We start from the raw sequence: 22,085 nt of genomic DNA, 5'->3' as shown, positions 1-22,085 counted from the left end.
TTGTTGTAAAATTATTGTATATTTACACACATACATACATATGCATACTCACACTAAGAGGTTCTTGCTGTGTTTTCTTCACTTGAGAAAAAAATAGTGCAAGGGTTGTCTGTAGATGTGGGCTCCAAGATCATCTTCTAGACCATATGCAAGCAGCAATCTACAGAGCAATATGAAATTGTCTGTATAAATAATCAGTTGGTGACAGGGTCAAGTGAGCCCAGCCATCTTGTTGAGCAGTATGTTCTGGTCCTGAGAGTTCATGGGCTCATAGCTGGACAGCTCCAAAGAAAAGGTGGCATTTCCAGAGGTAAGAGTGCGCAGAACGGTTGAGTATCCCTTGAGGAAGAAAAAAAAAAAGTTTTTATACAATAATTTGTAATATAGTGTATATTATATAGTACATATTTCTAATAAATGTATATTCTGTAGCAATCGTATTAAGAGTTGGGCCCAAAGTATGCTTAGTTATATTCCATGTATGCTAGTCAGAGGTGTCATTTTACCTTTTGAAGGATTTCAAAAGGTACAACTGCTTGAGACTTTGGGCCCCCATTGTCCTTTTGGCAGAGGGAAGTTGTTTGGTGTCCCATTCGGAAGGAATTGTTAATATGCACTAATCAAGGGGTCTAAAACTCCTGAGCCGAAGGCCATTTACGGCTGAATTACATTTTATTCCTCCCTCCGGTCCGCAACTGACATCAAAAACATAACGAGATTCGACCCCCCAAAACATGTTTTTGAATGACTATCATTATTGTGCTGTTGCGTATAGCCACTTATGGTTTTGACCCACCACCTATTGGATGTTTAAAGTACTGCACTATATTATACAGTATTTCAGTTTTACTTTCGTTTTTTCCTAAGCGTGTGGTCGAGAGTAATGCACATGCATATTATTTATGTGTCTGATTTAAACGTTGAAATTAATTAGCAAAAGTGCTCTATTTATACTAAAGCTCTATTTTTGTAAATATTCAAGGGTCAATTGATTATCATCAAAATCAATTATATTGATTACTATTTTATACCACCTGTATTTTGTAGGGTTGGGTATTTTTTTTTTGTTTTTTTCGATACTGGTGCTAAATTGATACTTTTAAAACGATACCGGTGCCAAAAATTTGCCACAAAATTAATTGACAAAAAAGTATATATATATATATATATATATATATATATATATATATATATATATATATATATATATATATATATATATATATATATTTTTTTTTTAATCATTATAATTGAACAATATAATTATATATTTATAATACGTTTAAAGTAAACATCAGTTCATATTTTATACATTTGAATTGCATTAATATATTTCTTTTGATCATTTGTTTGTTAGCATAAATGCAAGACTTGCATTATGCTATTAACATTACATTAGCTTACTACTAACCTGTGGAAAGGCTGTCATCAAAATCAGGGAACACCTTTTTTCTGGGTTTGGGGCTTGTGACTTTTACATGGACATCAATGATCTAATGATTTGCTATAATCTGAATAAGACATATGATTCAGGTGTTTACATGAGCTGCTTTTTGAATGTTACATTCATGATTCCCAATTACATGTTATAGCACACACCCAGTAACATCATTACGTCACCAGCCTATAAATGATTCCTCCGCAGTTTGAGTGTGTGGTCCTTTAAGATAATCAAAAATCATTGTTTACGTGGTACTCTCGTGATCAGAATATTGTCTTAATCATATTAAAATCAGAGTATTGGTGTCCATGTAAACGTTCTCAGATAATGTCCCAGATGATGTCACAAGCTGTTAAAGACAATCCATTCCTCACCTTTAAGTTGATTCCATAAGACCTCACATTTTATAAGTTTGATATGATTCGGTAGGTCATGGTAATGTTTTTAGTAGCAGACAGCACTGCACACTCACCATCATCTCAGCCAAAGGAACATCAGCCAGCAAAATCTTGTTGTCCTGTCGACTTTGGATGTCGCATATGATACCACGTCGCTGGGAGAGATCTGCAAGCACAGAACTCAGATGCTCCTCTCCTACAGTCACTTCCAGAGCCATTACCGGCTCCAAAACCTGCCCTCCAGCCTGCTTCAGAGCCTACATGCAAACATACCAAAAGACATAGGCCTGGATCAGAGTTTGGGATCAACGAATGAATTTACATAATAGATATATACATTATAAAATGTCTCACTAAAATTATTTGATGTGTTACGTGACTATTGTTGACCAATCTGGTTCTGAACCAAGGTTTTACCTAGGGCTGGGCGATATGGCAAAAAAAAAAAAAAAAAAAAAAAAAAAAAAAAAAAAATATATATATATATATATATATATATATATATATATATATATATATATATATATATATATATAAAATATATATATATATATATATATATATATATATATATATATATATATATATATAAAATATATATATATATATATATATAAAATATATATATATATAATTTTTTTTAATCACAATATTTTTTTCATATTAGTCGGTATCGATAATTATCACGATAAACGTCAAATCTTTATATCTATCAATTTTTAAGGCTTTTCAGCATGACAATCCCTTTGTGCAGCTGATTTAGCACATTTTGTGAAATGTTTTAGCTGTCTGACAATATAAGTAAAAAATAATACACAAAGTGCTTTTAATGGTGAGTATGGTGAATTTAGGGTAAAACAACCTTTAATATATTTTATTTAGGGATGCCAATGATAAGTTATGTTTTACGCTTTAAGATGCAATCGTGCATTACATAATCAAGTGCGGGCAGGTACCTTATGAAGTCACCCTCTTGAAATTGCATATTGCGGTGTTGCATAAAACCCTGTTATGCGCAGATCTTGGTTATATCCGCGAGTGTTTTAACCAATTTTATTTGACAGACTGGCACAAATAGGCCTATGCAGACTCTCATTTTAAAAATAGTGCATCATGGCGAGACATGAGGGGAGCCTCTCCCTTTACACAACATGTTGTGAGTGCATCCTTCCGACCAAGTTCGTTCCTCCAAGGTCACTAAAGAGTACTTTTAGTGCTGCGACAAGTTTGTAAAGACTGTGCTGCTCTCACAGACCACTTGATTAAACAAATTAAATTCAATCAGTAATTGAAAACAGTACATTGAAAACGGTTTAATGGATTGCTTTCGCGCTGAAGCATAGCGCGGACTTGTTTTGAAGCTTTTCAACTGAGATGTTATTCATTCAGGTAAGGGAGTGTTTAATATTGCATAATGGCTGGTTATTTTATCGTTGATGAGGGAATATGCTATAAGAGATTTCAAAGAAAATATCTTAATAATTTCAATACCGTTTAAAGACTTTTTAAAGACCTTCTCAGAATATTTAAAGAAACAAGTTTGAAAGAATAAATCACGCGGTTGTTTTCAGCCACTGTTTAAACTCGTCTTCCTCGTACCAGGAGTAGGCAACTTACATTTTCCCTTTTTACCGTCTGTTTCGCTCTATGGTTTTACTACACGTGTAGAGTGTCACATCCTTTTCCCGTGTTTGTTGCAAATTACATCACATCACCCAGACAGAGGAGCTTGGCCGGACCTGCCCCGGCCTGAACCAGTAGCGTGGATCGAGCACGCAGTTGGTAATATTAGAAGGAAAATAAATATGTTCATGCTTTTTTTGGAGTCAAACACTTTAGACAACGCTTGACCAAAATTCAAGACCTCGCAAAAATGTGATTAAGACATTTTAATATCTTTTAAGGGCCTTAATTTTCTCGTAATTGATCTCAATCAACGTAATTCTCATCAACTTTTAATACTTTAAGACATCCTGTTACTATTAAAAAGGAAACATAAGCTTGATAACAAAAGATCCGAACAATGTCATAACAAATGCCCTTAAATAATGCAGCCTGCAGTTTACAGCAAGCATCAAGTGTTTACTGAAATTGTGTCGTCTGTCACCTATGTCTTTTTCGCACGGCTTTTGAAAATGATGACATGAGACTCTGCTGGGTAGTTGCGCTAATGCTTGTAGATGGTCCCCGTTTACCAACACTTGTTTTGGTCTATAATTTCTTAGCATCTTCATAAGGGTGGCAGTATTTTAAATGATGAAACAAGTTTTTGGTGAGGCCTGTTTTGGATGACACTAGTCGTGTCTGTGTAGTTTGCAGTGCACGTTGTTCTATTTTGTGCCAGATTGCAAAAAACTATGTAGCTTCAGACTGCTGAAGTTAAGTGATGTTTCTTGATAACAATGTCTGTGACTGTGACCTTATGTTTTTTAACTTATTTTTTCTTACTCCTCCAAGTGCAACTAACACAGTATGGCTGTAAACTTGTACTGTGTGCGGCATTCGCAAATGCAGGCTGCAAAATGCCTATGCAGTGTTACGCATAATGCATAATCATTATCGTTTTATTGAAAAAATATCTATTGTGATAATTATCATTATTAAATTATCCCCCAGCCCTATTTTTACAAGGGAAAAAAACTTGAGTGCTAAAAAAAAGTCAGAGTTTGGTTAATAAATAGTTGCGTCACTCTTGTAAATTGTCTACTTTATGTGAATAGGACCATATTAAGAACTGAGACACTACACTGACAACCTTAATCTGCTGATGTGTGATTGTGGGTATAAACTCATGTGTGGTGTTATTTGAAAAGGATTGTGGGAAAGGTTAAAGTTTGAGCACCTTGAGCATGCAGCGGGACACACAAGCCGACACCATGGCTGCAGATGTGCCTGATTCCAAACGTACATTCTGGATGACAGTCTGTACTCCTTGAACAGGAAAACCCAGCACAGGACCTGCACCGAGAATTAAAGTCACAACTGCACTGCAATACTGCACATGTATATCTAAATGTTCCAGGTTTAGAATCAACAATTTCTATCACCTTGGAGGTAGGCACTCTGAACTCCGTTTTCCACAGCCTCTCTGAAATCAGCAGAAAGCATCGCTTTTACGTCCTCTTCAAAAGTGATGTCACAGGAAGCACTAGAGTTCTCCTTCAGAGGATGAACGGTGAGCTCCACAGAGACAACATGCCTCTTTTCTCCCAGAATACGATCTAACAGGTCTGAAACGATCATTTAAATCATATATTATTTTTACTTTACTACTTAAAGAGATAGTTCAGAGAAAAATAAAAGTTCTGTTGAACACAAAGAAAGATGTCTTGAAGAATGTTGGAAAGCAGCAGCCATTGACTTCCATAGTATTTTTGTTCCTACTATGGATATCAATTGTTTGCAATATTCATTGATACCTTGTTCTGTATTCAACTAAATAAATAAAATCATGAGTGCGAGTAAATTTTCAGTTTTGCCCTTTAAATAAAACAAAAACACTGTAATATTTGGTATCAATATTATAAAGCAATTTCATGCAGGGTTCCCACTCAAAGCCAAATGTTAAATTTTCTGACTTTCACTGACCGAATTTCCATGAGCTACAGTGCTCTTGCATATATAAATACACCCTTCACAAATCTATCTTTTAAATTTCTGTTTTTAATTAGTCAGTACTGAAGCCAAATCTGGAGTTTATCTAACTAAATAACTTACGATAACTGTCCTAAAACTAGCACAGCCAATTTAACACAGAAATAACACACAATTGAAAAAGAGCTGACAGTTTTTTAATTGCCTCAGATTTCCTTCATATTTTGGCTGCTCTGTGACAATTGTTCTACATACTGTATGTTCAAATGTTCTACTGCATGTTCAAATTCCTCCTTTGAATTCTGAGTTATCATAGACACAGCACTGTGCTGCACTTTTTTTCTAGGTGTGTGACCCACTTTGGATGCACCATGTGTACACTTCATAGAAATAAAGGAGAGCAAAGGTTCTTGAGGTCAAAAAAGTAATGATAAAAAGTAATAACTATGCTGTGTGCAAATAACTATATTTTAAGCAAAACACCACAATAAATTCAGCAAATAGTGACACAAATTTTGAGAAAGGTAGTCACAAAATCAGTAAATTTAGGCCACAATCATTCAAAAGTTGTCCCACAAAATATAAGGACTGATTGAGCACTGAGCAGACAAAAAACAGCTCCATACAAAAAAAAAAGTCTATGATCTTCCAAGACTTTGACCAAAAAAAAAATAATTAATTAAAAATAAATAAATAAATAAAAATGACTTTCAATGTCTGGAATAGACCTTTAAAAAATTAAATGATATTTCAGACATTCCATGACCTGTGGAAACCCTGTTAATGTGTAGTTTGTTGTGTGTAAAACTCCAGGCATGTCAGTTCCTTATTGCCACTAAGTTATAATCAAAATTCAAGGATGTTGTGAAAGAAATTGCAGCATTGATAAGCATTGCTGATTTACAGTACCATTCAAATGTTTAAGGTCAGTAAGACTTTAAAGTCATTTTAACAATTTAAGTGTGTACGCACGCACGCACACGTATATGTATATAGTTTCTGTGTATGTATGACATATACAGTTGAAGTCAGAATTATTAGCCCCCTGTTTATTTTTTCTCAACACATTTCTACACATAATAGTTTAATAACCCATTTATAATAACTGATTTATTTTATCTTTGCCATGATGACAGTAAATAATACTTGACTACATATTTTTCAAGACACTTCTATACAGCTTAAAGTGACATTTAAAGGCTTAACTAGGTTAATTAGGTTAACTAGGCAGGTAAGGGTAATTAGGCAAGTTATTGTATAAATTATGGTTTGTTCTGTAGACCATCGTAAAAAAATATAGCTTAAAGGGGCTAATAATTGTCCTTAAAATGGTGCTTAAATTAAAAACTATAAAATATATTTTATTGATTTATGTCAAGTCTTTAACAATGGCAATGTCTGTTCTAAGTTAACTGACTATCTGTTAGACTGAACAATAAATGAGTGAATGCAACAAACAAATCAGATGAACTGACTAGTGTTTTACCACAGCAAGGTGATATGGTAGTCAAAATATGAAGACAATGTTTACATTGGCGTTACCTTTGGCTGTTGCTGACTGCAGGATGGTCTCTCTGTAGGCCACTTGCAGGGGTCCAAGATGAGTTTCGATTTTGTACTCTCTCTTAATGCGATCATGGATGATCTCAATGTGCAGCTCTCCCATTCCACACAGTACTGTCTGTAAATGTGTATACATAAAATGGTAACATTTTACAACAGATTTATATTAGTTACTATGCATTTACTAACATAAACATTACATTTATTACAGTATTTGTTCATGTTAGTTAATAAAAATACAGTTGTTCATTGTTAGTTCAGTGCTTTAATGTTAACAAGCATGAATTCTGATGCTAATAATGTATCAGTAAACGTTGAACTATGATTTATAAATGCTGTATTGTATTGTTCATAATTGGTTTATGTTACTGAATGCACTAACTAATGAAACTTTATTGCAAAGTGTGACCAATAAAAGAATAAATTAATTGTAGAGCAATGGAATGACAAAGATAGCACAGCTATTATCTTCTGGTTATATTGTAATTATACTATATTTAATGAAGACAATTCCTTCAATGCAGAATGTTTTTAATGTCAGATAACAAACAATTTAAGAGCTGGAAACTGTTTTAAGGTTTATATTATAAGCCACCTTATGATTGTTCTTTTAAATGGCTACATAACAAACCACTGTTATCCGGTGACTTACCCAATTAACTTAACTGAATTAGTGAACCTAATAACCTAGTTAATCCTATAAATGGCACTTTAAGCTGAATACTAGTATCTGGCAAAACAACTAGAAACAAAAATCATTTACTGTCATCATGACAAAATAAATAAGTTATTAAAGATATTAGGTTAACTCCCTTAAATTTGCATTTAACAGCTAATTAAATCCCATTCATTCTAAATGGGTTAATACAGTTAATTATAAAATACTATAAAAAAGATCAGCCCTTTAACTGCCTGCTCTTCCAAATGTTTTAAATAAAGACTGTTAAAGTTTTAATTAATGGTTTATACACACAGCTTTGTTGGTTTACAAAAAAAAAACTACTACACTTGATTTTGGTTTTATTGTCAAAAAATATTTAAAAAAAACAAGAAAACATGTTAAATTAGTATCTGCAATATTTTATGGCATGCTTCAAAAAATAAAGATGATTTAGTATTCAAAAATGTTTTATTTTGATTGTTTTTAAATAAATTGGTCTTACACTTAATTTTTTGTTCTGATTTTTATAATATATGTATTAAGTCCAGTACTTTTACCATAAACCGACATATCTACCATTTGGTAGAGGTTGATATTTTAGAAATTATGGGATGTGTTGAAAAAAATGCATTGAGTGTGTGAGGTGACATCCAAATTCAGTTCAGAAATCCAATTCAAAAATGTTTAAGTTAAAGGGTTAATGCAATAAGGGTTATGTTTGAACAATGCTAATTAATACTGTAAACTGCAAATGGCACAATTTACCAGACAAAGCACTTGAAATCCTGTGTTACGGGTTTATTTACCTGTCCAGAATCAGGATCTATTCTAACTTTAAGACTGGGGTCTTCTCTCTGCAGGCAGTTGAGTGCGTGCTCCAGATCTGTTTTACAAACCACAGAGAGATCTCAATCCTGGCACTAAGCTTGCTTGGAAAAAAAATTATAATGTCATTACCTGCTTGTTTGGCCATAGTAGGAGGTTCAATGGAGCAGAAGAACACTGGCTCAGGGACCTCCACTCCTGCAAGAGCCGCACTATGTGAGTTGCTCCTGCTCTCTGCTTCAGCCTGAGCCCGTCGGATCGCCGCTGCTGCAGATGCTTTGGAGGACACGATGGTGTCACCGGTTACTGTCTGACTCAAAACATGAAACATTACAGAAAATGCGACCGTAACAAGGTGTACAATGCATTACACTGAACTAAACAGTGACATTTTTACTGAACTAAACTAGTTTCAATTCACTAGAACTCTCGCCTCACAGCAAGAAAGTTGTTTGTTCGAGCCTCGGCTGGGTCAGTTGGCGTTTACATTGACACTGGCGTTTTCAGTGTGAAGTTAACATGTTCTCCCCGGGATCGCGTGGGTTTTATCTGGGTGCTTCAGTTTTCCAGTCCAAAGACATGCACTATAGGTAAGGCCAAACGGAATCTGCGGACATTTTTGCTATTTCTGCTGAAAATTTTGGTAAAAATATGCATATTTCAGCGGAATTATTTTGGGAGTATCATAACTTAAACCTTAATATGTGAAATGAAAAACATTATCTTTTTAACATAAAACTTATTTAATGTTTCAGACGCAAATCTAATTAAATTAACTTTATTTTGTAAACAAAGCAAGTCTCTCATATAATATCTCTACTAAAAGACAGAAAATATTACTTTACAAACTGTATTGAAGATAAATCAGATGAACATTTTCATATTAGTCAATAATACTACAATTACTTTACAAACGGAATAAATATAGATTAACACACATTCACTCAAGTAAATAAACATAATTAATGTATGCTAAAAGTCTGTGGCATTCTGCGGAAAATCAGCAGAAAATCTGCAAAATTCTGCGTGCGCAGATTCCGTGTGGGCCTATCTATAGGTGAAGTGACTAAGCTACATTGTCCGTACTGTATGCGTGTATGGATTTCCCAGTGTTATGTTGCAGCTGGAAGGGCATCTGCTGCGTAAAAAATATTCGGGATAAGTTAGTGGTTAATAAAGGGACTAAGTCAAAAAAAAAAAAGGATTGAATGTATGCACACCAGCATTCTACACTACTTGTGACTTCTTGTAACTGAGTTGTTGGAATGTTTCATAGCTTGAAATATTATGGCTTTTAAGTTTATTATTAAAAGTTTATTGAACTGAATGACAAAAATATTGTTTACTGTACATCATATGGTTATCACTCCTAATAAAAAAACAATTTTTTTTAACACATGACTACTTGAAAAATACTTTAGAAAAGTTATGACTTATTTATCTACAATCAAATCTGTTACAATATTATAAAGCAGCTAAAACAAGCTTAGTAAAGGTGTGCATTCTATGTAATAGGGCTTTGACAAACTAATACCACTTCGTTTTATTGAATTGTTTAGAAAATGAAGACTATGCAGCATTATTTTACATTTGATTATTCAGTTACTGTATGCCTGCACACAGTCCGACTTTTCTGAAAACAATAAAATGCTGTTTATTAAATTTGCATCTTTTCTTTATTGAATTTATCTATGCTTGTAGATTGTTTATTATATTGTATGCATATGCACTACCCTACAGAATCATCCCAATCAATCTAAAATTCTAAATTTATAATATAAAATAAAGAAATATTGCAATGTTAGAATTTTCCAATATCGTGCAGCTATACTATGTACGATGAAAGTTAAATGACCTGTTTGAGTCCAACAGTGAGTGCAATGTTTCCTGCAGACAACGATGGGATTTCGATTTGTTGATCGGCAAAAGGTAAGAGAAGTCGACTCATTTTCTCCCTAGAGGACAACACACAAAATACTGTTCTTCAGGGTAGACCTTAAATAAAACAAATCTTGACTCTTGAGAAAGCATGAAGAAATCTAAGAATTAGTTGTAAAAACACCATAGTACCTGTCTTTCAGTTATTTAAAGTAAAATATCAGCTTTTATAGTGAAATTAATGTAAAATTGTTACTGGATTTATAGGGTCTTATTTACTGACAAGTAACTCCATGCGATGTGATGTTCACTAAACCTACGTTTCATTCCTGTTGATGTTGTGCACTGATGACTGAGCTTTCATGCTTCCTGAATAGATCCGAACAAACACAAGCGGACCCCTCTGTTTGTCATGGACCACTTTGAATGCCAAGGCACACAGATCATTTTTATACCAGCGCCTGTGCAGACAAATGTACATGCATTTTTAAATGGCAATAAAAAAAACACAATCTTACTATGAAGTTTAAAGGATGGTGTACTCACACCAGGTCATGGTTCCTCTCATTGGGAGCAGGAAGGTAAGCAGTGATGGCATCCAGCAGAGGTTGAACGCCTTTATTTTTTAGAGAGCTTCCACACAACACAGGTACACCCTTACGAGCTAAAGTCACTCTCCTCACCGCCTCCTGCAACTTGATTCATAAAGAGAATTTGCCCAGAGGCTGCTGGTTTCAGTTCCACCTTCAACAAATTTAGTTTTGCTAGACCAGGGGTGCCCAAGCTCGATCCTAGAAGGCCGGTGTCCTGCAAAGTTTAGTTCCAACCCCAATAAGACACACCTGGCTTGCTATTTAAGCTCTTACTAGGCTTTCTAGAAACATCCTTGCAGGTGTGTTGAGGCAAGTTGGAGCTTAAATCTGCAGGACACCGGCCCTCCAGGACCGAGTTTGGACTCCCCTGTGCTAGACATCTGAATGCCACAATAATATTAATTCTTTTAAATTCATTCTAAATAATGTTCATTTTGAAGGATTTGTTGTGGATTGAGGGGAACTAAAAGATATGTTTAAAAAAATATTTTATTAAAAAAAATAGCATTGTTTATATTTATTGAATTATAAAATGTAATTTATACACCAATTAACCTATGTGTTTTTTACTCTTCACCATCAAATTGACAGTGTGTGTCTAATAGTCAGATGCAGCTTTTTGCAAAGACCACAGTATAGTATACTCTTACCTTCACTGCAGGAACTGCATCAAAGTTTTCACCATACTCTCCCAGCAGCAGCTCTGCAAACTCATCATCTAGATCTGCTACCTGTCCACACAGATTATGCAACGATTATTTTTAATTTATATACCCAATTCGTTTTCGAAGAAATTTAATTGCAAAAATAACAAAACCCCTCTGGTCTGCTCAAACAATGAAGCTAAAGATCAAAATCTCTAATGTCTGCCACTAGAGAAGGTCACACAGCCCTCACCAGCTGGCCTCCATTACACTCACCCCCCAGAGTCCCCAAGACATCAATCGAACCATTTTTGTGGTGACCGATTCATCTGTGCATGTCATTAAAACAATCTTTAGTCTTTACCAGGAATCTGAAAAAGCACTTTTTTCTGTTAATTTGACAGATTACTTATATTTTAAAAATTGGGTGTGGTTAAAACATTTAACCATGCGGCTCCAATTGTCAGCTATGACAACAAATAGAAATGGTGAGGAGGAGGAGTCTGTTAGGTTGCAATAACTCCCCCAAAACCAATTTCCCCATCTTTATGAAAGAAATGCCTACTTTAGTACATCCATTCAGCTTGCAGTAGAAAAAACAAGCCATGCGCAGTGTTTGCTCATTTAAAATTCTGTTTCTCTAGGAACTGCGTCACAATACGAAAAAATAATTGCAGCTTCTGAATCATTGGGACTTTAAAGCTGATTTATAATGATTTATGCCTTTGCACAATTGCAAACCTTTTGCCATGGCTGGCGTTGATGTGCACCAAACAAAAAAATTAACTACACATCACAACGACACAGAGTAAGCCCTGTGATTGGTTAGCTTGGTAGCAATGATGATTGTGGGTGGTCCTGAGAACTGTGAGCCCATTAAAAGTATAAATACATGACGTGGGTTATGGTGATCAACACTCAACGAAGAAGTATAATTCAGCCTTTATTTCCATCAGGCTTATGGAAACAAATGTTACCCCTCTTGTTCAACATCCATCCACCCACTGAGAGCGTGGCTCGAACTAGAGATTCCAGCAGGACCGTCTCCCATGCTAGAATCATCAATTCGAGCCCTGCTCTGAGTGGACGGGTGGGTGTCAGACTTGAAGTGTTGCAAAATATCAAAGAGCACAAGTAATTACTTTTAAAGTAAAAATCTATATCTATAAAACATTTTTAATGTTGTTATGATACTTTGACATTTTCAAAAAAGTTTTTGTTAAACCAATGAAAGACAATGAGAGTTCTGTTGTTGTTTGAACACAAGCATTATTCAAAATAACCATATCATTCCACCAAAAATAGGTGGTAAGTTATGCAAGGAGGAAAATAATGCATGATAAAACTGTATTTAGAGACTAACTAAATTGACCATAATGTATTTTGTTTTTAAATAGTTTTTTGTGTTTCACCTGTTCTATCAAAGCCGCTCTGGCCTCACTGACAGCCAGCAGCACATTTGGGTCATCCGAGGGCTGAAGGCTGTTGATCTCAAAGGAACGACCATCGTTTGTGAGTGCGTTTCCTTGCCACATCATTTTCTGCCTAGTGATCAAGTCCACCAATCCGGTAAAGCTCTTCCCAGAGCCAATGGGAATCTGCAAATGACACCAAGTGTTCAGATTGAATCCTTGCATTTGTAAGTGTGGCTGCTTAATAAGGGTTGCTCAAAAAGAGTACCTGAAGGAGAACAGGGTTGGCTTTTAATTTGGCCTTTATGCTGTCTAAAGAATACCTCAGGCTAGGAAAGATGAGAGAGAGATTAAACCCTAGTGATCAGCAGTTGTTCATTCAGATCAATAACATGTATTACTTTTCAGACAATGTTTTAAAGGATTGAATTAATAAAGAGTGATATTCAAACAATTGAAGAAATGAAATATTTGTGTGCATCACCTAGCTGCAGGTTTGTCCATCTTGTTTAGGAAGCACACACAAGGAATTTGATGTTTTTCTGCCTGCCGCCACACAGTCATGGTTTGAGCCTGAAATATAGGTCAAAAACACCACAACCATTTACAAATAAATAGACTTTTTGACTACACTTTTAGTGTCCTTGTTACATTGCAACTATACATTTAAGTTTAAAGTAATAGCAGCTTAGGGTTAGAATGTGTTGTTATTTGCATATAATAGGCCCATACTGAATCTGCGTGTGCAGAATTCCGCAGATTTTTAGGCACTCATCGATTCTGTTTATTTATTAGAGTGAATTTATATTTATTCAGTTTTTAAATTATTTTCAGTTTAATTATTCATTCATTCATATTCAGTCCCTTTATTAGTCTGGGGTCGCCACAGCGGAATAACCGCCAACTTATCCAGCAAATTTTTATGCAGCGGATGCCCTTTCAGCTGCAACCCATCTCTAGGAAACATCCACAAACACTTATCCACACTCATACACTACGGACAATTTACCCAATTCACCTGTACCACATGTCTTTGGACTGTGGGAGAAACCGGAGGAAACCCACGCAAACACAGGGAGAACATGCAAACTCCACACAGAAACGCCAACTGACCCAGCCTCGGCTCGAACCAGCAACCTTCTTGAAGTCGACAGCACTACCTACTGCGTCACCCAGTTTAATTATTGGCTAATATAAAAATTTTTTTATGATTTTTGTACAATACAGTTTGTAAAGTAATATGTTCTGTCTTTTAGTAGATATTATATAGAAGACTTGATTTTTTTACCAAATGAAGAGGATCTAATTGGATTTGTATTGTAAACATTAAATACAATTTAAAAAGGCATTACTTTTTAGTTCATATATTAAGGTTTTAGTTATGATACTCCCAAAACCATTCCGTAGAAACTCCGTAGATTTTTAACAAAATTCTGTGCAGAAATAGCAATAAATGTCTGCAGATTCCATCTGGCCCAAAAAATAAAGCTTAACATCAAAACTAACCATACAATTTTGTTAGCTCAAATTGCCAGTTTTGTAGTGAACAATTCCTCTGTACATGTAATTAAGAAAGAAAATTTGTTAACCCTTCTAATCTTTAAATCAAATCTAAAAGTGCACTTCCTGTTTGTTGTAAGTTAAATTGTCAGATTACGTGATTTTGAGGTGATGGGTGTGGCTAAGGCTGCTGCAACTGTTAGCTATGACAACAAACAGAAATGGTGAGCAGGAGGAGTCGGTTAGACTGTAATAACTCTCCTAAAACCCCTTTCCCTATATTTCTGAATGTAATGCCTACTTTACTACATCCATTCAGCTCGCAGTAGAAAAAACAATGCTCATTTAAAATTCCATTTCTCTAGGAACTGCGTCACAATACAAAAGAAATAATAATTGCAGCTTCCGGTTCATTGGGACTTTAATGGGCACCTATTTTACCCTTTTTCCAGATTTAAGATAAGTCTTTTGTGTCCCCAGAATGTGTCTGTAAAGTTTCAGCTTAAAACACCCATCAGATTATTTATTAAAGCTGTCTGAAGTTTCTGTTTTATTGCTGGTAAAACCTGGTTGCTGTTTTTTTGTACAGCGTCTTTAAGGCTAGTACTCCCCGCCCACCGTTCCCACGTGCCTGTCAGCAGCACGCCTCAATCGCTGCCCTCGGCTGCCTCAGGAAACAGATCTCACGTAGCGTTTGTGAGAAATACTACAGTAAGAACTTTACCAATGAGTATTTGATGCACTTTTTTGTGGAGTTGCAAGTTTGCAACCATGAGTAACACACAATGTGGTTACAAAGTTCACACACGCACACACACACACACACACAGAGACACACACACACACACAGAGACACACACACACACACAGAGACACACACACACACACACACACACACACACACGCACGCACACACGCGCGCGCGCGCGCGCACGCACGCACACACACACGCGCACGCACACACACACACACACGCGCACACACACGCGCACACACGCGCACACACGCGCACACACGCGCGCACACGCGCGCGCGCGCGCGCGTTTAGCTTTGCACTCTTTTTGCACGCATATGTGACAGGATACAGGTCAATATCCACTGCTGTATGGATATCTGTTATGTTAATGTACAAAAATAAACCTGGTTTAATGTCCACAGACCGGGATTTAAGCATCTTCTTTGTTCTGACACGCGGCTGTGCAGATTAGGCATGTTAAAGCTGAGGTAAATTGCTGTAATTCATTACACATGTGCACTGTTTTAAAAACATTTTAAACCTGTAAAATTCACTTTTGATCACATTTGATGATGATTGATAATCCTAGCAAACTGAACAGACCTGTTATTCCCGGTTGCTTTGCGCACGTTCTGTCTTGTTGATATGACTATATGCGTTACTATGGAGACATGTTAATGTGCGCCTGTCAATCAATATTAGTGGGCGGGGGGACCGCGCTCCTACATCAAGTTGCGGTCGATCTGAAAACTGCTCTAACTGGTCCACCGTTTTTATGGTGTTAAATTTGAAAAAAAAAAAGGACTGGGTGTGTTTATATCACCCCAATATGATGGTCTAAACACTATACCAACACACATGCCTGTCCAAACAGCTTTAAATGTAGATTTTTCACCATAGGTGCCGTTTAAGTACAAGGTGCATTGTTTTACATCAGCTTTGGCTAAAAGCTACCAATCATCATAATATTAAGATATTAATGCAATGATTAGTCATATTATTAAAAAAAATTCTGTCAAACCTCTACTCCAGCAGAAGCATCAAACACAGCGACAGCTCCATCGAGCACTCGTAAAGCTCTCTCAACCTCCAGAGTAAAATCAACATGACCTATAAAAAAAAGAAAATAAAAAAAAGACAACCTATCATGACTGTCAATTATGTATTGTCCAAGTTCGGGGCCCGTATGTTTTATTTCCCCAAACAAATGTTGTACTTTTGACCTTTCTAATATGACTAATATAATCCTAAATTCATTAATATAAAAAAGCAGCAGCATAACTGAGTTTTACATAAATAATAATAAACATTTCTTTCGTACTAGATTAGCATATTAAATGGCATTTTGCGTGATAATGTGCCACTGAGGACTGGAGTAATGGCAACTAAAATTACATTTTACAAATTGCAAAAAATGTAGTCCTTGTGATCATGATCTTACAAAAACCTAACATATTTTTTCATCCATAAAATAATGCCAGAGATCTTTTTTTTTTACTTTAAAAGGTGCCTGAATGAGTGTATGGACACATGTGATGGCCATTGTGTACCTGGTGTGTCTATGAGGTTAATCCTGTAATCCTTCCAGTCAAAGGTAACAGCAGCTGACTGGATGGTGATACCTCTCTCCCTCTCCTGGGCCATGTAATCAGTTACTGTGTCTCCATCATCCACATCTAAAAATAGCAGATGACCAGTCATACAAAACTAAAGCGCACAGCACTTCTTTAACCAAGCATTACAGCAGAAAAACTAATTAAATAGCTACTTTAAATGAACTTATGCAAGATGTTCTTCTTTTCTTTTGAATACACTATTTTGAAAGCTTTTTAATTATTTGCATTTAGTTTTAATAATGTTAGTACAACAACTAATTCTTTTCATCTGTAAACTAGACTTCATTTCAGGCCCATAGCCAGCCTGGTAAAAGAATGGTTCTTTTCTCCTGAAAAAGAGTACCTTTTTGTAGTTATTCACCCTATTTTCTAGCTTTTAGCTGGACAAGCTTGTCATCATTGCTTGGTCATCATAACCACACTTTTTGAGGTACCATAAAGGTTAGCTAAATATTTAGAATAAAGAAATATGAAATGTCTTTTTTAATGCAAATTTATTACATCATAAATCATTTAGGGAAAAATTAGAGTGTTAAAGTATAATAAAATAATAATCTGAATAATAATAAAAACTAAAATAAAATAAACAGTAATATTAATAATGTAGAGCTTCCTGATTTTCCTTATCTTTTTTGTAAAAAAAAAAAAAAAAAAAAAAAAAAAAGTACAATTTGAAAGTTCATGGATAACAATAATAGCCTAACTGGTATAAAAACGTACTTTAATATGAGCTGCTTTTGGTGCTTTAAACCTTTTTAATAGTTATTTAGTTTTCTTTTAAGAATAAGGTCCAAAATTCTAAATAAAAGTTACTTCAAGTTTTTTTTTTTTTTTTTGTACAACTAGACGTTGACTACAATTCTTTGCATTTATTGGAAGCCTTCTTTGATGCCTTCGCAATTTATGTTGGCATAGCAGTCAAAATAAGGCGAATGAGCTCATGTATGGGACAAGTTCTGGACCTTTTATCAGTGGGGGGTGGGTCTTCAATTAATTCAAATACCAAAAAAAAATTGATCCTATTCTTCATCTACTTTTTCTAAACATGGCCTCACCTCCAAGAGCCCGTGTGTAGCCAGAGTAGTAGAGCATTCTCTCAGTGGTGGTGGTTTTCCCTGCATCTATATGCGCCATGATGCCTATGTTGCGAATTCTGATCAAAAGCATTATAATAAACGTGGTGTGAATAAACCATTATGCTTTCAATACAATACATTTCCACATTTTCATTCAAATGATAAACAGTTTAAAATCTGCTTAATCTAGATTAAGTATATCAATATAAAAACACTATCTATCTATCTATCTATCTATCTATCTATCTATCTATATATATATATATATATATATATATATATATATATATATATATATATATATATATATATATATATATATATATATATAGTCAACTGGTTTTCTTTTGATTACAAGTTCATTACTATCAAATGCACACTTGCAACAACATGTTTTGTGAAGTATGTCAAGTCTTACTTTGAGATGTCAGGGTTGACCACCGTTCTAAGTGACTTTACCTCATCTGCAGAACAAAAGAAATGCTGTGATTCACCAGTCTGAGTCTGCAGAACATTCTGTAACTGAGTAACTATCAAATCACTTTACCTTGTAACAAGCTGTAACTTCTTTTCCATGTCACTCTCCATCTTGGAGCCTGTAAGGATCTGTTTACCAGGTGTCCAGTGCACTGAAAGTAAAGAACCGATGATAAAATTGAATGACTTTTCTTCTATCATGTAATATGATTGAATATGACTGGTTAATCATTTCAAAAATTTACAATACAGGCTTATGAGATGGCTTAACACTGTTTTAGTATTCACCAATCTTACATTAAAATAAAGTTGGATTTATATTCTCACATTCGTTCAGTGTCAACTTGTGACATGGTCCCTATTATGTTTACCATGCTACTTTAAATAATTGATCAGAATGCCATGAAAGTTGGACTTGAAAAAACATTAGCACTATTGAATTGACTGTGAACAATATTGTACTTTGAAACCAACTTCACCTCAATCAATCCTACCCACATCTTTGAATGTGTACACCTAACAAACGCTGACTTCAACGTCTAAAAATTACAAAAGAGGTGGCTGAATGTTAATTTTTACAGTGTCAGAATGTAAGGTTTTACTATCCTTGTACACACACACACACACTGTAAACAAGGGTTTACTCTCTTGGAAAATGTAATTATCAAGCTAACGACTGTCAGTATCAAATGGCTCCACATTTTAGGCATTCAAGCTAACGTTTGTCAAACAGGACACACTTACCCCTCGGAGGAAGGGGAACGTCAGACTTAAAAGCATTTTGCAAAAGAATGTCTTGTTGAGTTAAAGATGCTGTTGTACTCTATGACACATGACTGACTGATGTGCTTCAAAGTCACGTTGAGAATTTGCTATGTTTGCTATAAAACATGACGGCTGAAGCGCTGTATCAAAAATAAACTAATTTATTGACATTTTCCACAAACAGCATGTAGAAAACGGATGACTTGTGGTTATAAAACGCCTTCGTTCAGTCGGTGACACTTATCGACTGCACACTGTTCGGTGCATCTGTAAATAAGTCCGTTCGCAAAGAAATGACGGAACTGTAAGACGTTCCGGGGCTTGAAAACAAGCAGGGTCTCAAATCAAACGCCAGATGGCAGCAGCGTTGGCGAGCATAACAGTCCGTGCAGAGCAAGTACTTGTGAAATATAATTATATATTTTTATTGTTGTTTACATGCGTTTCAAATAGATTTTCTTTCGTTTTATTACAAAATAAGCTACATACGTTTTAATGTTAAGTGATATCTATAAACCACAGATAATAATTATGGTTTTACATTCAGTATTTTTACAGCGTTATCTTCATTAATTCAGTTTTTAACAAACAAACACACAAATAAACGATAAAATGCAATTAGATGTTTTTTTCCCGAATTGTTGAAACTGCTTTTAATGAAATATCAAATATAGCAGCATTAGTAAAATATTTATGGCTAGTAGTTTTCACAAGTGATTACAGCAGAATGATATAGAAATTATATTTAATTATAGAAAAGTTTAGTATCGATGAGAAATCAAATTAATGCAAAAGTCAAAGAAATTGTATTTATTTTGGTTAAATACCTGCTTTCTACATTCAGCCAGCTTGAATAAACAAACAAACAAACAAATTCATTAATTTTATGTCACTACAAAATTGGTAGATATTAAAAAGATAAAGCAAATAATAATAATAATAAATAAACAAACATAAGCAACTTCTTAAATGACAAACAGACAATCACTGAAAAAGTAGAACCATAACATTTAATCTATAAAGAAACGTCCTGGGTGTATATTTTCTTGTTATCTGTCCTTCTATGTATATCATTGGCTATTTAATAGGTACAAGTGTCTATGAATATGAATTAGAAACCTATGTATATACATTTATAACAGGCTACTTGTGCCCAATGAAGAATCACTAACATTTAAAAATATGTACAAGACACAAACTAAATGCATAGTAAAAACGGAATAGTTGACATCAATGATACAGTTATGTATGATTTTCTGAAATATGAAATTCTATTATTTGCAGCAATACAATGTATTATTAACTAATACATAAGTACTATTTAATTAATAAGAGTTGTTTTGAGAAAATTGTGAACCCAGGAGGAAATAATAACAAGAAAACAGATGACTATAGTTCAAGTTGAGTTCTGAGTATTTTGTCAGATGATTCCCATCCTATTTGGCCTAGTTTTATCTTCACCATTCTGGTATTCGATACAGAACTCCTATTAGTTAAACAAATCAGTTCAAACTTGCATTTATCCTCTCAGCTGTAAAGGTTTTAAATTTGGGGAAGATTTGTATTGTGTAGAGTGTTTTTGGGAATTATGTTTGTATGCTGGAAAAAAATGCCTTTGGGAAATGAATAATCACGTAATTCAAACAAAAGATAGCCTATCAAATGACAGGATAACACGATTATAGTAAAATGAGTAACGTCAAATAAAAATCGCTCGTAACTGATCAGCTTAAAAGATTTCATATATTTGTTTTGAGGCAGATTTAAGGTTAAGGTACAAAAGAAAGGTGTAGCAAGTCTATAACTCGTGTGACTATTTCCTCTGAAGCAAACTGGGAAAGAAATTTGACAGAAATTGTTGTAGACCTTCTGTTTATCGGCATGGAGAAGCAGGAGGTGGTAAAATAACTTCATCTTTAAATTGTTTCACATGTACTGATAAGCTGAATAAAGAAGTGAATAGTGGATGAGAACAAGGCCACTTTTATGTGGCTTTGTAATGCAGAAGTCTTACGAGGAAGTGTTCAAAGGGCCCTCTTCATTATCATAATTCTGGAAATTACCTCCAAATAACTTCTGTTTTCAAAATGTGTTAACAAATAGTGAAGTGATTTAATAAATCATTTTCAGAGCAACATTGTTCCTTTCTTTTAGTTCCGAAATGTCATGTTTTTTCCCCATTCTAAACTTAAATCTTCCTCCCTAACCTACATATACAGGAATATATTATGATATTTTTTCTACTCGATGTTACTATGACAATACCAGTTACAGCATATTTTTACTAGTTTCATATGCTGGAAATGATCACACATATAAATTTAACAGGCTACAGGTTAAGACACGAGTTATTTATGTGACTGAGTTTGTGGTTTTTCATCTGCTCGTGTCACTAATATGGTTGCTGAACATTGAGATACGCATTTCATCCTCCTGAATAAGATCATTCATTTCTTAAACTTGAGAAAGTTCTTGACCCACACATTTGAATGGCAGCAAACACAGACTCCAACCTTATGAAAGAGCAAACCTCAAAAAGAGGACATTTCTGAATTTCTCGAAATAAGACTGTCATCTTTTGCACAATATAGGAAAACTGTCACACAGATATGAAGTTTGTATTTCACTCACTATTTAAATATCATTTGGAACAAATTCATCAAATTTGGAACATTTAAAAAATAATTTAATGATTTATAAACATGGTGGCTGAATGTTCATTTTTACACTGTGAAAAAATTGTATACACACACACACACACACACACACACACACACACACACACACACACACACACACACACACACACACACACACACACACACACACACACACACACACACACACACACACACACACACACACACACACACACACACACACACACACACACACACACACACACA

General features: G+C 34.7%; 1 protein-coding gene across 2 annotated transcripts; it reads right to left on the bottom strand.

The window, feature by feature from the left end:
• Positions 1–19,428, bottom strand: gfm2 (GTP dependent ribosome recycling factor mitochondrial 2). Of its 2 annotated transcripts, NM_001077545.1 has the most exon segments (20): positions 1–339; positions 1,914–2,096; positions 4,682–4,797; positions 4,887–5,069; positions 6,976–7,114; positions 8,464–8,540; positions 8,615–8,792; positions 10,338–10,437; positions 10,681–10,821; positions 10,907–11,055; positions 11,604–11,684; positions 13,010–13,195; positions 13,278–13,338; positions 13,494–13,582; positions 16,267–16,355; positions 16,796–16,921; positions 17,917–18,014; positions 18,356–18,401; positions 18,485–18,566; positions 19,159–19,342. In NM_001077545.1, coding segments are annotated over 20 exon segments (2,289 nt in total). In that variant the 5' UTR covers positions 19,195–19,342; the 3' UTR covers positions 1–210.
• Between the last annotated feature and the right edge of the window lie 2,657 nt (positions 19,429–22,085).

Source organism: Danio rerio, chromosome 5, assembly GCF_052040795.2.
Source record: "Danio rerio strain M-AB ecotype USA chromosome 5, GRCz13ab, whole genome shotgun sequence".
In the NCBI taxonomy this organism is placed as follows: Eukaryota; Metazoa; Chordata; class Actinopteri; order Cypriniformes; family Danionidae; genus Danio; species Danio rerio.
Note: the sequence above shows the minus strand (reverse complement) of the source record. Positions and strands in the feature narration are given on the sequence as shown.